Here is a 17,453-nt window from a genome sequence, read left to right as displayed (position 1 = left end):
ACTGTGTCAGCGTCTTGTCAAACAACGCTGACTTCTCCTGCTCGTACGCCGCGGCCACATCATCCTCGAGGCCATCCGCGTCCGCCTCCCCGCTACGTAGCGGGACGAGGCGGATCCTGGCGAAGACCTCGTTGGTGTCCGGGTCAGCCATGTAGCGCATTGCGGCGACACAGCAGGGGACCAGCGTCGAGACGCGCGGCGCGGAGAGGTCGAAGGGTGGAAGGAGCGTCAAAGGAGCAGGTGTGGGCCGCCAGAGGAGGAGCAGATGCGGAGTTGGAGCAGATGCGGAGCTCGTCGTCAGCAACTTCGGAGGGGTGAGCGCAGGTGAGATGGGAGGTGAGGAGAATGGCCATAGGTGCTAAGCGAAGCCTGGCTAAAAAAAAAGGATCGCCCCATGCGTTTTCTTAGAGCTTGGCTAGAGGATGGTTGTTGGCTTCCTGAAGCCTGGTTGTCACCCAATCAAGCAGGTCCCTGATCTCTGCTTACCTGTCTCCACCTCACAGCTAATGAATTTGCCTTTTTTTTATTCCGCTCCATGCCATATCAGCCGGCGATTTGGACGCCCTAAGCTGCATGTTTTGTTTCGCGGAAATCTATCTGCTATACCACTACCAGAACCAAATGGCCTCCTTTCCGGTTCCAACGACCGAACACACAGGGTAGGGGGTCCTTGCGGCCGAAGCGGTCACGCCACCACGCATGCCTCTACGCCTCCCATTACACTGCACGTCTGCACCACACCACGGCACGGCTTGACAGCCCACCCTCCCTCCGCCTTGCGACTCCAAAACCCTTCCCCTTCCTTGCCCCTCCCTAGGGTTCGCGCCGCCGCTGTCGTAGCCATGGGGTCCTCGCTCCCGCCCAAGGAGGCCAACCTCTTCAAAGTCATCGTCGTAAGCACCCCACATCCCCGCTCCACTTCGCCTCCACCCTCCTAGAATCGAGACGATCCGGTCCCCCCGCGAATCTGCCTGCTTCGTGGTCCGGTTCTGCTCGATTCGGTATGCTGTCGATCCGAGATGCTCCAGGAGTGTCCAGACGCATGGATTTCTCTGGTTTTCGAGTCTTCTCTATGAAGCTGTGGTTTGTTGTAACTGGATGAACGGGTGCCTCGTGATAAACAAGCTGAGCCTGTTAGCTCGGGAAACAGTGTTTGTAGCTTGAGCCATGAGCTTTGCTTAACCGTGCTTGACTGTCACCTTGTTTAGTGATTCCATACCGACAGTTATTGGTGAAATGGTGACTAATGTTGTCTCACACCTATAGGACCTTATTGATTGATTGTAGTGAGTAGTGACCTAACTGAATTGATTTTTTGATACTATATGCACTGTTTTAAGAAGTGGATTCTAATCTCGGCGTCCTAGTAGATAGATGGCACACAACTTTGCTATGACATGGATAATTAAATCCTAGCATTATTAGTTCACATTGTAAATAGGCTGGATGGGCTCAAAATCTTAGCATGATGGCATGATTTTAAGCTTTTAGCATGGCATCAAAATAGCTAAGTTGAAGTTTTAAAAACAAAAAAAAAATCGCTAAGTTGCCTCTTGGTTCTAAAATTTTAGACTAGCTGCTTCACAGTGCTGATGGTAATAAGTGGTTATGGCTTTGGAGATTTACTGTAGTCTTTGTTGTGCTTTAGTACTTTGGGTATTCGAGGATGATATTCATTATGTTCTTCTTCAGTTGTTAACATGCAGAATTTCTGCACGTATGAAATGTGTTCGACTGTTCAAACTCTTGATATGTCCTATAATTTTGTTTGATGCCTATATAAGCTAGTCCACTATGTTCTGTTCTTAATATCAGATTATCAGTGCGACTTGTGTTGCATGGTAGCTGTCTCTTCATGTTTAACTCTCTAAAACTTTGTGTTAATGTTTTTGCCCACAGAAATCCTATGAGACTAAGCAATATAAGAAAGGGCTTAAGGCTGCAGATTCCATATTAAAAAAGTTTCCAGAGCATGGTGGTATGTTGAAAGATATGTTCTGGTTCTATTATTACCTCATACTGTTGTATCCACTCGTAACATCCCTCTATGTCTCGTTTCATGTAGAAACACTATCAATGAAAGGTTTGACGCTAAACTGCATGGACCGAAAATCTGAAGCATATGAGCTTGTTCGACGAGGCCTCAAGGTTTTCAATTAGTGCAATCAATTTTATCTGTTGTTGATGTGATGATTACATGGGTACAGGTGTCAGAACTCAGAACTAACTCACATTAAACTTTTCGCAGAATGATCTGAAGAGTCATGTCTGTTGGCACGTCTATGGTTTGCTTTATCGGTCAGATAGAGAATACAGAGAAGCTATAAAATGTTACAGAAATGCATTGAGGATTGATCCAGATAACATAGAAATTCTTCGTGACTTGTCGCTTCTCCAGGTTGGTGTAAATTAACAAGTGTTTTTTATTTATATTTCTTTTGGCACAATAGTTTTCTTAAGTGTAACCTCAATGAACTGCTGCCAACTAAAATGTGCCACATTCCAGTCATCTATGACTCACTCAATGTTCTGTGCATAGCTCATTGTTATCATGAAATGGTCACGAAGCATTTTCCTCATTTTTATTTCGCTCAAAGCACATGATTTTGTTTCATCATCTTATTGCCGAACATATAACACTAAAGAAAGATAATACTTCCTCTGTTCCAAATTATAAGACGTTTTGGTATTTCTAGATACATAGTTTTTTGCTAGGCTCTTAGATATACACTATGTCTAGATACATAGTAAAAACAATGTATCTAAAAAAGCCAACACGTCTTATAATTTGGAATGGGGGGAGTACGTAATAGCTGCTGTCTGAATTTTGTAATGTGTGTTGGCATCACTATGTTATACGCCACTGCAGATTGCTGTTTGAATTCACCATTGTCATCCTTCTAAAATGTATAATGCTTATCTAGGCTTCAGGGCTTATTTTAAGAACAGAATTTTATTTGCCCTCTAATATTTTATTTTTCATCCTTTACACAGGCACAGATGAGGGACTTGTCTGGCTTTGTTGAGACTAGGCAACAACTTTTGTCGTTGAAGCCAAATCACCGCATGAACTGGATTGGTTTTGCGGTTGCTCATCATTTGAATTCTAAGTATGCCACTTTCTAATCGATGTCGATTAGAACCAATCTTATGATTTATCATAATATGTCTTTGATCTCTACTGATTTTTATGTGCTATATATGCTATGGTGAAAATCCAGTAGCAAACTTCATTCCAAACACTGTTGGGTGTGCACTGTAACCAATTGAAGTAGTACAGGGTGTAAAGTGCAAGCTGGATATAGTCTTCTTGGCTCATGGATTCCTTTATCATGTCAATTATTTGATTGCTCCATGTCATCATTGCAAAACATACTTTGTATAATATGTCTATTTATTTTTTTGGCATATTTATTTTTTTCAAAGGTGAGGTTACCAGGAACATATAAGGGGATATCCCTTGGTGTATGTTGTTCGCTGATGATGTAGTGTTAGTGGACGAAAGCCAGGCGGGAGTAAATAGGAAACTAGAGTTATGGCGGCAGACCCTTGAGTCTAAAGGTTTTAGATTGAGCAGAACTAAAACCGAATACATGAGATGCGACTTTGGCGGAGTTGTACATGAGGAGGGAGATGTGAGTTTGGAAGGTCAAGTAGTGCCTAAGAAGGATACCTTTCGGTATCTGGGATCGGACGTTAGCCATAGAATCAAAGCAGGGTGGATCAAGTGGCGACAAGCTTCTGGCATTCTCTATGATAAGAGGGTACCACAAAAGCTAAAAGGCAAGTTCTATAGAACGGCGATTAGACCGGCTATGTTGTATGGAGCAGAATGTTGGCCTACAAAGATTCGACATGTTCAACAACTGAGTGATGCAGAAATGCGTATGTTGCGATGGATTTGCGGTCACACAAGAATGGACCGAGTTCGGAACGATGATATACGTGATCGCCTAGAGGTAGCACCAATTGAAGAAAAGCTTGTCCAACATCGGTTGAGGTGGTTTGACCATGTCCAAAGGAGACCTCCAGAGGCACCAGTGCATTGTGGAGTTCTAAGCCAAGCTAATAATATGAGGAGAGGTAGAGGAAGACCGAAATTGACATGGGGGGAGACAATAAAAAGAGATTTGAAAGCTTGGGATATACCTAGAGATCTATGTTTGAATAGGAGTACTTGGAAAGCAGCTATTGAAGTGCCTGAACCGTGACTTGGGGCTCTTGGTGGGTTTCAACTCTAGCCTACCCCAACTTGCTTGGGACTGAAAGGCTATGTTGTTGTTGTTGTTGGTGGTGGTGGTGGTGTTCTTTTCTGCTAAGTGTGTAGATAGCCTAAAGGTCCATTAGTCCAGGGTTTGCACAGATGTCCCTACCTCACTTGTATATACCTTATTTCTTATAATTGAGCTGTACAACCTGAAGATATTTATTCTATGATCCAAACTTGACCGTTTATGTTTTTTGTTTGTATTCTTTCATATCAGATGGATAGTTAACTTGCTCATTTATTCATGATCATGCTAATGCTTATGATTAAGACAAAGTATTTACTGTGTGAAAAAAAATTATCACTTAATGTGGTTGTTTGACTTGTTTCTGATACTGACTTGTCACTTGCAGTTCTTCCAAGGCAACAGAAGTATTGGAGGCATACGAGGGAACACTGGAAGATGATTATCCTCCAGAGAATGAGCGATATGAACATAGTGAAATGCTGCTGTATAAGGTTTGTGTTTCTTGAATAGGATTGCAGTTTCTTTTGTTAGTATTGGATTAGAAAAAAAACATTTAGCATTGGTTCATGTTATGTGGTGGGAATGTTATTTACCGAGGAATGTTATGTGGTGGGCTTTGGACAAACATAAAGTCCCAACGAAGTACGTCGGGCTCATTAAGGACATGTACAACAATGTTGTGACTAGTGTTCGAACAAGTGATGGAGACACGGATGACTTCCCGATTAGGATAGGACTACATCAAGGGTCAACTTTGAGCCCTTATCTGTTTGCCTTAGTGATGGATGAGGTCACAAGGGACATACAAGGGGACATCCCTTGGTGTATGCTTTTCATGGACGATGTAGTGCTAGTTGATGAAAGCCGGACATGAGTGAATCAGAAACTGGAGTTATGGCGGGAGTCCAAAGGTTTTAGACTCAGTAGAACTAAAACTGAGTATATGAGATGTGACTTCGGCACTACTACTCGGGAGGAGGAAGATATTAATTTGGAAGGTCAAGTAGTGCCTAGGAAGGATACCTTTCGATATTTAGGATCAATGCTACAGAGAGACGGGGATATTTATGAAGATGTTAGCCATAGAATCAAAGCAGGGTGGATGAAGTGGCGCCAAGCATCTGGTGTCCTATGTGACAAAAGGGTACCACAGAAGCTAAAAGGCAAGTTTTATAGGACGACGATTAGACCTACTATGTTGTATGGTGCAGAATGTTGGCCTACGAAAAGACGACATGTTCAACAGATCGCGGAAATGCGTATGTTGCGTTGGATTTGCGGTCATACAAGAATGGATCGAGTTCGGAATGATGATATACGTGATAGATTAGGGGTAGCATCAATTGAAGAAAAGCTTGTCCAACACCGGTTGAGATGATTTGGACATGTCCAACGGAGACCTCCAGAGGCACCGATGCGTAGTGGAATCCTAAGCCAGGATAGTAACATGAAGAGAGGCAGAGGAAGACCAAAGTTGACTTGGGTAGAGGCAATAAAAGGAGACTTGAAAGGATGGAATATACCCAAAGACTTAGCCTTAGATAGGAGTGCTTGGAAAACAGCTATTCACGTGCCTGAACCTTGATGGCTTCCGCTGGGTTTCAACTCTAGCCTACGCCAACTTGTTTGGGACTAAGGCTTTGTTGTTGTTGTTGTTGTTGTTGTAGCATTGGTTCATGTTCTTCTGACACTTCTATTATTCTATATATGTACTTTGGCTTTCGCTGTAAAACAATATTTGATTGCCAATTTTGTATTACTAGATGTTAATTGAAAACTTGTGCCCATTTGTTTTGCATGTTGTTGATGGCTTGATGCAATATTTCTTTTTGTTCTAACTGTATGCCATCTAGATTTGTTTATTTATTATATTAGTTTAGTATTACTTTTTAGCATTCGGTGTCTGTTTATGTTCACCATGTAGTATTCTGTTCATTTGCTCTACATCAACCTTCCATGTTGTGTGAAGTTTGTGGTGTGAGTTATGAAATACTCAAATAAGTGGTACCTAATTATTTTCTATTTTCGATGGCATTGGTTCACACATTATGACCATGTTCATTTCTTTAGCTTGCTATTATTCTGCTGTTAACTTTGCATCTATAATATGAATATATGTTGCAGTCATGATTTCATGTAATCTTATTGTCCTGTTTTTAATAGATATCATTGTTTGAAGAACGTGGGATACTAGACAGAGCCCTTGAGGAGATGCAGAAGAAGGAAAGCAAAATTGTGAGTCCTATCCTTCCATTTTATGTTGCTTGTATGTGGTGGTGGTTGGGGATCTTTGAAGATGATGTCTGAATAATCATGTTTTGTTCTTGTTCATGTCAGGTTGACAAGCTATCATTCAAAGAACAAATGGCATCCGTCTTGTTCAAACTTGGCCGCTTTGATGAATCTGAGAGCATATACAGATCCCTGCTTTTTATGAATCCTGATAACTACAAGTGAGTTACTCGTGCCTCCTTTTACTTGCATATGTTCAGCCTTATTTTTGGTCCACTGTAAATGTGTATGGGTTTTGACATTTGACACAACTTGTGCTGCTAATGTTTGGTTTGTGCTACAACTGACCTTGCCAGAACATTTGGTAGGCAAAATTTTGTATAAGGTTTTGTTAGCCCACGGTTGGCTTAGGATTAGCTAGAAAAATAGCCTAACCAAATTAGGCATTACAAAAATTGGTAATGTTGATTGAGGGCATGGGGCCATGGGCCAACCACTCCCTTTAAATGTCATGCTTCTTCTCAACTCTGATATATATATGGTTTTAGGCATTGCAATTTCTTCAATCTGTTTAGTGTCCTTTGTCTATACTACCTATGAATGAATAGACAAAATGTTGAATTGACTGTTCTGAATTTGATCAAGGAAAAATTGTGCAGTGAATTGTTTGCCTCCTTACGTGATGCCCATGTGTGGGAAATAAACTTACTAGTTTGTGTTGAACAGTTGAACATATGTGGTTTATATCAGCCATACTTGGGGTGGCAATATATTACGAGTGGGTACACACCCTCACATGGCTACTCTGGCCTGATTGAAACCTTGGGGAGCCACCATGATAAATGATATCTTAGCTAACATCTTAAGCTGAATCAAGGAGGGAGGCTTAAGTATGATCTAGATGTTTCCAACATGTTGCTTGATGTTGGACTACCTTCCCTACACAGGATCATGGTATGCACACGCACCAAAATGTGTAGTTGCTCCTTTTTTGTGTATCGTGGGGTGTCATCCACTCTAATGACATTAGCACTCCTTGAGTAGAGTGAGAATGGAAGGTGTATTGTTCGCATGGACTGGATTTGCCTAGTGATGTTCTTAATCTACCTCTACCACTACCAGTAGCCAGTAGGAATGGGCATCGGGCAAAGAACAGCCATGCTGTCCTGTAATTATATCAAATTGTGGATTAGCAACATCTGATCTTGAAAATATGAGTGGATTTCTTGTGTGCTATGAAAGTACATGCATCTGCGTACCTTGCTTAACATTATTTGTACTTGTACTGGCATTATATTTACAACCTACCTTTTGGTACTCTTATGAATTCGAATTCTCACTGTTTCCACTCAGATACTTCATTGCTGTGCAAAAGTGCCTTGGCCTATACTCTGATAATGGTCAATATTCTGCTGATGATGTTGAGCGCTTAAGTGCATTATACAACTCACTTAAAGAGAAGTATGCTTGGTCATCTGCTGTTAAGGTAAACTAATAAACTACGTTAAATTGTGACTTCATATTTTTTGTCATACTCTTTTTTCTTGTATTCACTACTAAACTTCCCAGTGATACAAAAATAATACCATTGACATGGACATGCCTGGTTTTATACTAAACTCTACTTTCCCTGCATTGTCATACTCTTTTTTCTTGTATTCACTACTAAAGAGAAGTAAGCAGGGCATATACTTGAGAATCTGTGATCTAATTTGTGCATCTTCCCTGTGCGACAGCGTATCCCTCTTGATTTTCTGGAAGGTGAAAAGTTCCAGGAGGCAGCAGACAACTATGTCAGACCTCTATTAACAAAGGTAAGTGATAGTTTAGTTTGCAGATATTACATATATGGTATTTCATCTGTGGTTATTTTTATTTTTGTTTCCTTAATATTCAACATTAGGTTGGTATAATCAATTGTAATCCATCCCATTTTTTTTTTCTCAGGGTGTGCCCTCACTATTTTCTGATTTAAGCCCACTGTATGAACATCCTGGCAAGGTAACACTATTTTGTGCTTTGTTTCGTTTAGTGGTCATGTTGTAAGTCAGCAAGCCACTTCATATGCGAATTCTAAATCCTGTTGACAGGCAAATATACTGGAGCAGTTATTTCTTAAAATAGAGGATTCAATTAGGACTTCTGGATGCTTTCCTGGATGGTAATCCTTAGTGCCCGACAACTATTGTGAATGCATGTTTCTTACTTGTTTATCAACTCATTGCTGGTTAGCCAACCTGTTGTGTCATTTTGCAATGCATGGAGTACTTGATGCCTTACCAGATTCTGTTTGGTGATGGCTAGATGGTTTTCTGAGAGGCAACACTCCCTAAATAAATGCATGAAATGCCCTGTGTTGGAGCTTCCAACTCGAAATACATAATCATCAATAGGCACCTGATCTTACTTGTTGAACTGTGCAAAATATTCACGTTCCGCTGGGCCTTTCATGGAATGCAACCTTTCAATAGGCACCTGATCTTACCAGAATTGCGAAACAGCATTTTGCTGTAATGCAACAAGCTGTAACTAGATAGTGTTTGCCCCGCTTTTCAAGATCGTGCTTGTTAACACTCTGTGACAAATATATTGCCAAGAAGGCAGCCATTATAACTAACGAGGTAACTGAGTTATTGCCAATGATTACATTTGGTTTTCACTGTCTTGCTTCGCAGTCTACAGAAGGAGCCTCCTTCCACACTGTTGTGGACTCTGTTTTTGATTTCTCAGGTCTGCATTTGCTGTGCCATTTTACATGTTTTGTGATAAACTTCTCATTTTTGTATAGAAACATATCATGAATTTGAATAATCATGTTTCCTCGTATTGTTTAACGCAGCACTATGACAGAAGAGGGCAATATGACATTGCTTTAAATAAAATCGATGAGGCTATCTCACATACACCGACTGTCATCGATTTATATTCAGTAAAGGTGTCTCTCTCACTCCCATTCACCCACACCCGCAAATGCACGCACATGCATTTTGTTTAGACGTAGTTTTGTTGCGTATTTTTTTTACGATATAGCTAATGTCTTCTGTTAATTTAAGTGATCTCTTATTTATATACATGTAATGAAGAACCAACATTGTTTTTCATCACCATCTAATCTTGCCAGCACCATTATGAGTTCTCAGTCTGTTCTGTTTTATGTTGGTTTAAAGGTTTCAATTGATTATATCATACTAATATCTAAATCACATGCTGTTTATAACTCTGCTAATACTCACACTTTTATTCCAGGGGAAGATATTGCAACATGCTGGAAATTTCACAGCAGCAGCCGCATTAGCAGATGAAGCTAGGTCCATGGATCTTGCTGATCGTTATTTAAACAGCGAGTGTGTTATGCAGATGCTTCAGGCTGACCAGGTAGCTAATTAGGAACAGACCACTTTTCTGTGGCCTTTATACTTGTTATCATCAGTGTGGCTTCAGAGCACTGCAGTCAACCTATTAACTTGACCACTCATATGCATATAAGTATTTAGATTTGCCGTGTGGGAAAGGTATCTTTGCCACCATGAATCATATAATTCTTTTTCTCCATTATATTTTTGCAGGCCTGGTGCAGTGGTGAGAGCTGTCTCACTGAGTCACCAGGTCGTGGGTTCGAAGCAGCCTCTCCGCAGATTTTGCGGGGGGAAGGCTTGCCTCAGTTTTTCCCTTCCCAGACCCCACTCATGTGGGAGCCTCCGGCACTGGGTCTGCCCATTTTTTAAAAAGGTTATTGTCAAATGTGTGTATTGGAGGCCATTTTGATATGCCAATGGTTCAAGAAAAGGGAATATATGGAGACTCTAGCATTTATCCAATATAAGAAAGCACTGGAGTTTATTGGTGTATACTTGCAAGCTCTTTTACACTTAGCTGTTTTTTTGTGATATATGAAGGTTGGCCTTGCTGAGAAGACTGCTGTCTTGTTTACAAAAGATGGTGATCAACACAATAATCTTCATGACATGCAGTGCATGTGGTATGTGCTCTTTCCCCTCTGCTATCCATCTCTTATGTTCACTTTCTATCTAACTACATGATATATATCACTTAAGGTATGAGCTTGCTTCTGGGGAGAGCTATTACCGTCAAGGTGATCTTGGCCGGGCCCTAAAAAATTTCTTGGCAGTTGAAAAGCATTACGCTGATATGACTGAAGATCAATTTGACTTCCATTCGTATTGCTTGCGGAAAATGACACTTAGAGCATATGTTTCTATGCTGAAGTTTCAAGATCGTTTGCATGCTCATGAATACTTCCACAAGGCTGCTGCTGGAGCTATCAGGTAATGGTTTGCTTCTGGTGTTTTGTTTTCATTATTTTGTGCCTCTATCCAGGATAGTTGGTGATGCTGCTGGCACAAACTGCAGGTGCTATATGAAACTACATGATTCTCCAACAAAATCTTCTACAGAGGAGAATGATGAGATGTCAAAACTGTCACCTGCTCAGAGGAAGAAGTTGAGGCAAAAGCAGAAGAAAGCAGAAGCGCGTGCTAAAAGGGTAATCTCAGACACTCACATAGGATCAATGTTTACCTAGTTTTCTGATTTTGTCCCATATTCCTCCAGGAGGCTGAAGAGAAACAAGAGGATGAAACAGCTTTATCTAACAGTTCAAAATCTGGAAAGAAACAACATGCAAGACCAGTTGATCTGGATCCACATGGTGAAAAATTAATCCAGGTATTTATGTGCACTGCATGGCCTTATATTTTTGTGTAATATTTATCGGTTTTTGGTACTCACAAGTCGCAAGTTATCTGTGCTAGCTAGAAGTTCTACCACCTTGGTTTATGCAATTTCTTGTTTGCAGATTGAAAACCCGCTTGCAGAAGCTACGAAATACTTGAAGCTTCTGCAGAATAACTCGTCAGACTCATTAGAGACTCATATACTTTCATTTGAGCTAAGCATGAGAAAGCAAAAAGTTTTACTTGCTTTCCAGGTATGTTATTTCTGTCTAATATCACTTGCCCTAGGCTACTCTACTCGCTTTCATTATGATTTCCCCACTCTGTTTACATCCTGATAGGCTGTGGCATATGTATCTATGTAAATTCATTGATGCTAGTTACACCGCTGCTATCTGTAGTTATACGTTTTTCTTCTTAATATAAATATAATGATTATAAGCTAACAGTTTCCTGGTATGAAGAAATTCTGTAATTATAGTTGGAGAAAAAAAATCTGTAATTATAAGCTAACAGTTTGCTGGTGTCAACATCACAGAGAATTGCCAGCTTTGCTGCCTACTATCCTAGCAATGTAATTGAAACTGAATATTCGAAACCATTCTTAAGAAGTTCATATGCATAAAGAAAGTGTTAGATATGTGCAAAGTCTGAAAACTGCATGTTTCATTGCGAAGCAAGGTGGGTGGTGAATTCAACAGTTTTTTACTATTATAGGTCTAGGTCAGTCCTGGATAAAAGTTGTGTTGTGCAGTGCTTCTGCGCCATGGCTGCAGTAGTCTGAATTCGACACGGGTGCAGGTGTCATTCTAGCTTTGTCCAAAACCAAACCTTTCTTTCTTTAACCATATCATATAGTTTATTATCATAAGATTCAAGTTTCTTGATTAATCATGAGAAATACTTTCATAATATATAATTCGCATATTGTTAAACTGTACGAACTTGTAGGAAATGATGGTCAAGATAGAAATGTTTGACTTAGGACAATGCCAGAATGACAACTACTAATTTAAAACAGAGTGAGTATATATAAGCTAAACCTATGGTATGTGGCTACAGAAGATCCCTCTTAGTGTTGTATGCAAGGAAGGGTCCTCTACAAGTTGCAAACGCTGTACACCAGCAATTTGTGCAATGAAAAAGTAACTTGTGTGAAGAAAAAAAAAAGCAGCAAAACACTTTTCTCTCTCTGGTGCATAGATGCTAGGCTTTATCTCCCATCGTTCTCTCTCATGTATTAGCTTTTTCTCTCCCTCTGCCAGTAGGACTGTGATAGATACGCATGGATATGGGTGTTCGCCCTTGATGGGTCTTATTTTTTATATATGAATTTGTTTCCTAAATGCTCCCCCAATCACTGAGCATCATCTTCTACAATAGCTAGAAGGATACCCTGAGCATTGCATGTTAATGAATATAATACTGATAGTTTATCTAGTTGGAAGCATGCGGGTTAGTATTATTATACTTAACTCGCTACATTCCCTTAGTTTGTTGCCTTCTGTTGTACACCGGCCTTAATTTTTGTAACCCATCTATAATTTCAGGCAGTTAAACAGCTCATTAAATTGGATGAGGATAATCCAGACAGTCACCGCTGTTTGGTAAGTTTCAAAACTACACCTTCCATTAAGCTTTGTTTCCATGAATTATGTGACATGTCGTAATAAATTCTCTCTTCTTACAGTACACTAATGACCTAACAGCTACTGAGATGAGTTATGTTTTTTTTTTTTAATTCATGAATTTATGGTTCTGATAATTCTGCCTTGAGCCCATGGTATCTTCGATAAGAACAAACTGAATGCTATTCTTCAGTGTGCCTTCATGGCGTTGTACCTTGGTTTGAGTTTGTTTTTGGTCAATACATACTAGGATTGCTGCATACCACACACATCGGGTGCATTTTGAAGTCTGATGATAGTTTTTCTCTATTTTGTTTGGGTGAAGTCAGTGGGGAAAATGCTGTATGTTTCTCTATTTGTCCACTCAGAATTAATGCGGAGTCAATTGTTGCATTACGAGTTAATGGTTTCTTGAGTCTATGGATTTAGGGTTATGAAAATATATTTTTAGTACTTTCTTGCTTAGTGATAGCACTTAATTCATATAGAATTGGGGCTACTTTGGTTGGCATCTTTTGACATTTACAGAGCTTCTTATGATACTTTTTTTTTCAGAGAATATCTCACATGCTTTCTGAGCGACATACTGTGCTTGTATATTTTTGATGTAATGCCTTGTACACCATTGACCGCACAAATGATGCACCACTTTGATTTCGTTAGGTGATAGTGATGGTGATTAGAGGCTACGACAGTGGTTAGTGTTAATAGTTGTTGGAAGATAGAGCTCTGAATCAAAATGAGCTAGTAGTTGTTGTATGACAGCATCCTAGATTAGTGATACTTTTTAAATACTTCACCTGATTAATTCAAGATAAATCTGATCATCTTATTGTGTTGTTATTTATTTGATCTTTATTTTGCAGATAAAATTCTTCCACAAGATAAACACACTTCCTGGACCAGTGACTGATTCAGAGAAGCTAATTTGGAATGTTTTGGAAGCTGAACGACCTGACATGAGGTTCTAAGTTGGCACTTGCTCTATCACTGTGTTTATTACCAATTTATCTGACTAACAAGTACCAACGACCTACAGGCAATTACATGGAAAGTCCCTTGTTGAAGTAAACAGAAGTTTCCTTGAAAAACACAATGGTAACTAATCTTATCTCTTAGTGGGTATTGTCCTGATCAGGTATCTTACTCTTTCTTGATATCTCTTTGCCAGCTTCCTTGATGCATCGAGCAGCTGGTGCTGAAATGATGTATCTCTTGGAGCCAGATAAGAAGATGGAGGCAATTAAATTAATTGAAGATTCAACAAATATTACATCGTCAGGGTAAAGAACAAAAGAGCCTCTATTTGCTCAGCTGCATTGTATTGTATGAGTGTTCACATTTCTTGTTTTTTTGTTCAGGCATAGTGTGCTTGGTCCTGTAAAAGAATGGCAAATTCAAGATTGTATTGATGTTCATAAATTGCTGGAGACAGTCTTTGGTGATCAGGATGTTGCAAATAGTAAGTTTCAAAATTGTTGTACCTGTATTGTGTCGCATGCTACATTGTTTTGCTAGAATTTTTTTTGAAAGATTTTGTTTTGCTAGAAAGGAGGTAGGGTTTTCTCCTTTTTGTTTTGTTGCTGTGTTAGGTATTTTAATTTCACATTACATGAATACTTATGTCACTAGGTTAGTATTGCATGATGGCATGCTTTGAGGATTTATTCAGGTAGCTACAACCATTAGTGTGGTGACCTAATTAGTGCATTGCATGTTAAACAGATTCGTACATCACAATACTGGTGCTGGATGCTCTTGGCATGCACCTACTGATAAAGTGTGCCTATAGATGTTTGTTCCTTTTACATTACCAGGAATAACCCTACTTTTTCAACAGGGTGGAAGGCACGGTGTGCGGAACATTTTCCCTACTCGACGTACTTTGAAGGCATCAAGAGCGCTGTTTCAGCCTATTATGCTGTTGACCATAGTCTCGAGAGCTCACCAGAAAATGGAATTGCTTCAAACCATCAGCTGAAATCAAAAGAGGGAGAACAAGGCAGTTTGAATGGGACTGTGCATATTGTGGATGATTTGAGCAGCCTAAGCATTCGGTAATGCATCAACAAGCAGCTGGATGGTTACAACTGGAACAAAACATATTTTAGAACTGGAGCCAGTACCAAATTAACCAAAGTGTACACAAGCAAGGGGAACAAAGTGCTCTGGCGCAAGTAGTTGTCGGCACATCACATTTGAAGAGTATATTATTGATTGGGAGCTGAGGTGTCTTCAGTCTGGTTATTGTCTTGGTTCCAGCCTGTACCTTTTTGTTGCCATTTTGTAGACAGTGAAAGAAAAATCTTCCATCACAGTTACGGTGAAATTGCGTCAGCATTTGTTGCGTGGCGACATCAGGGTGTGATCATTCATTTGAAGCAGCGATCATGGATCGTGTAGTTGGTTCTCTTATGACTAGCGCAGCTCCCTCACTCTTGTTGGACTACAAAATTTTGGCATAAAGCAGGTGTATAAGGTTAAACCTTTTTTAAATTTACAACTATGTGTTTCAGGATAGTTTGGTGTGTCGGGGGTTGTCTTGATCCCTTCTGCTTCTGCAACATTTGCTCCTCGACGTTGTAAATTAGTTAATCTTGAACATAGAAACTGTATTACAGGTATGAGAAATAATGATCAATGTTAACCCTGGGTGCTTGACCTATTCAATTTGCAATGTGTTGAAACGCGTGCATTGCCAAATTTGAAGATAAAATTGCATAATGGTACTTTATTAATCATATTTGTATAGCGACCCATGTTACCTTGGTCTCGAACCTGCATTTGTACCATTTATGCTTTGAGGTAACAAATGAAGGCCACAGAACGTTTCAGTGATATATCTGAAACAGATGGATGTAATGGTTTGATTTTCCAGCCTAATATGGCCCAAAGTTCATTTGGGCAAAGCCATGCCTCTGCGGCTCTTCTGTTGTTTTGCTACAGCAGTCCAACCGACGGCTGTATATATGCACTCACACTTGTATAATGTGAAATGTTGTTTAAAAACTCACCCAGTTTCATAATTTGAGTATGATTTTAGGGGAGCTATGCTAAACAATATCTTATACAAAGTAATAATTGTAGGCCGACTTAGTGAAGTTATTATTTAAAATAAACTAAGGGACTTGGAGCGTGCAAGTCCATTTCTTCTATAGAGTTTATCATAGATAGCCATTGCCTCTCTCTCTCTCTCTCTCTCTCTCTCTCTCTCTCTCTCTCTCTCTCTCTCTCTCTCTCTCTCTCTCTCAAAATCACTTGCCCCGAAGAGCCAGAAGCAAGATGATACTTACTCCATTTTAAATTATAAGTTGTTTTTTTTCTAGATACATGGTTTTTGCTAGGTATCTCTAGATATATATATATGTTTAGATACATTATAAAAACTTACATATGTCTGATACATTCTAAAAACTATGTACCTAGAAAAATTAGAATGACTTACAATTTGAAAGAGGTATGTATATACCAAACTCTCCATGGGAAGAAACTCTTTTTTTTTTGAAACACCGCTAGGAGCATGGTATATCATATAAGACTCGTATGGACACCTATACCGATAACACACTCAAATACAAATGAGACTGCCAGAGAGATCTCGAAACACGTCCATCGAGTACACACGCTACTTCGGTTCCCTTGGGGGAAGACCTCAGTGCCACACTCGGCCAATCCTAAGACTGGGAATCGAACCCGGGTGGGTGGCCTCCGCGACGGGAAGAGCGACCACAACACTTCGAGAGTGTTGGCATATGAAGAATGACTTAAATGATCTATATACTACTATATCTGTTTCAAATTGTAAGTTATTTTAGCTTTTCTAGATACATAGCTTTTACTCAATCCATTCCAAATTGTAAGACGATTTGACTTTTTTAGATATATAATTTTTATTATATACTTAGATATACACGTCTAGATGTATAGGAGTCAAATCATTTTCTATTTGACCAAATATATACAAAAGAATATTAATATTTATGTTATGTAATAAGCACCATTATATATATATATATATATATATATATATATATATATATATATATATATATATATATATATATATATATATATATATATATATATATACACACACGTACTATTCTGTAGCTGACCGCAGAATAAGTTATTCTGTGGCCACTTTGAGTTACGATAATTAATATACTAATTTACGAGATTATGGTAACTCTCTCGTAAGTGATTTACTATAGCATTATGGTAAGTATCATCTTGAATTATAGTAACCCATGTATAGTAAATATGTATTGTCGTTATTGTAAATTGGTACAAACAAATATTATCGTAAATATCGTAATCAAGGTGGCCATAGAATAAGTTATTCTGTGGCCAGCTGCAGAATAGCCTTACCGTATATATATATATATATATATATATATATATATATATATATATATATATATATATATATATATATATATATATATATATATATCATAAAGTGTACTTTCATAATAAGTTTATTTAGGTTTTGGAGAGTATATCTAGATATAATATAGCAAAAATAATGTATCTAGAAAAATAAAAATAGCTTACAATTCAGCAAAAAAGCAAAGAAACGTGGTGCGAGGGCCCTCTGCTCCCTTACGGCACAGAAGGACTGCACCGGCAGGCGGCAGCAGCTACACGGTACAAGCACAACGGCG

The 17,453-nt window shown here is 39.2% G+C and overlaps 2 protein-coding genes across 3 annotated transcripts in view; both read left to right on the top strand.

Annotated features, from left to right (window-relative positions):
* The window catches only part of LOC136456236 (zinc finger CCCH domain-containing protein 8-like), a 290,584-nt gene that overhangs the window by 23,306 nt on the left and 249,825 nt on the right, over positions 1 to 17,453 (top strand). The gene's annotated exons all lie outside the window — the stretch shown is intronic.
* LOC136456233 (N-terminal acetyltransferase A complex auxiliary subunit NAA15-like) lies at positions 635 to 15,459 on the top strand. 2 transcript variants are annotated; one of them, XM_066456027.1, is made up of 26 exons: positions 642 to 893; positions 1,900 to 1,978; positions 2,066 to 2,148; positions 2,249 to 2,398; positions 2,995 to 3,110; positions 4,621 to 4,726; positions 6,399 to 6,470; positions 6,573 to 6,688; positions 7,821 to 7,953; positions 8,204 to 8,281; positions 8,415 to 8,468; positions 8,558 to 8,628; positions 9,143 to 9,197; positions 9,307 to 9,402; positions 9,714 to 9,842; positions 10,364 to 10,446; positions 10,523 to 10,753; positions 10,839 to 10,971; positions 11,040 to 11,153; positions 11,284 to 11,415; positions 12,712 to 12,768; positions 13,656 to 13,753; positions 13,829 to 13,887; positions 13,961 to 14,072; positions 14,151 to 14,251; positions 14,630 to 15,459. In XM_066456027.1, the coding sequence occupies exons 1-26, from the start codon at positions 843 to 845 to the stop codon at positions 14,848 to 14,850; spliced, it is 2,730 nt and encodes a 909-aa protein (XP_066312124.1). In that variant the 5' UTR covers positions 642 to 842; the 3' UTR covers positions 14,851 to 15,459. The 2 variants fall into 2 exon arrangements, 1 of the variants encoding a protein (XP_066312124.1); XR_010759385.1 differs by lacking the exons at positions 13,656 to 13,753; positions 13,829 to 13,887; positions 13,961 to 14,072; positions 14,151 to 14,251; positions 14,630 to 15,459 and adding an exon at positions 11,879 to 11,962 and having other exon boundaries at positions 635 to 893.

Source organism: Miscanthus floridulus, chromosome 6 (assembly GCF_019320115.1).
Source record: "Miscanthus floridulus cultivar M001 chromosome 6, ASM1932011v1, whole genome shotgun sequence".
Taxonomy (NCBI): domain Eukaryota; kingdom Viridiplantae; phylum Streptophyta; class Magnoliopsida; order Poales; family Poaceae; genus Miscanthus; species Miscanthus floridulus.
This window is presented reverse-complemented; position numbering and strand designations above follow the sequence as displayed.

Coding starts and splice junctions, on each gene's coding strand:
- LOC136456233 (XM_066456027.1), top strand. CDS start 843: ATGGGGTCCTCGCTCCCGCCCAAGGAGGCCAACCTCTTCAAAGTCATC. Junction 6,689..7,820: donor ATGAATCCTGATAACTACAA/GTGAGTTACTCG, acceptor GTTTCCACTCAG/ATACTTCATTGCTGTGCAAA. Junction 9,843..10,363: donor AGATGCTTCAGGCTGACCAG/GTAGCTAATTAG, acceptor TGATATATGAAG/GTTGGCCTTGCTGAGAAGAC.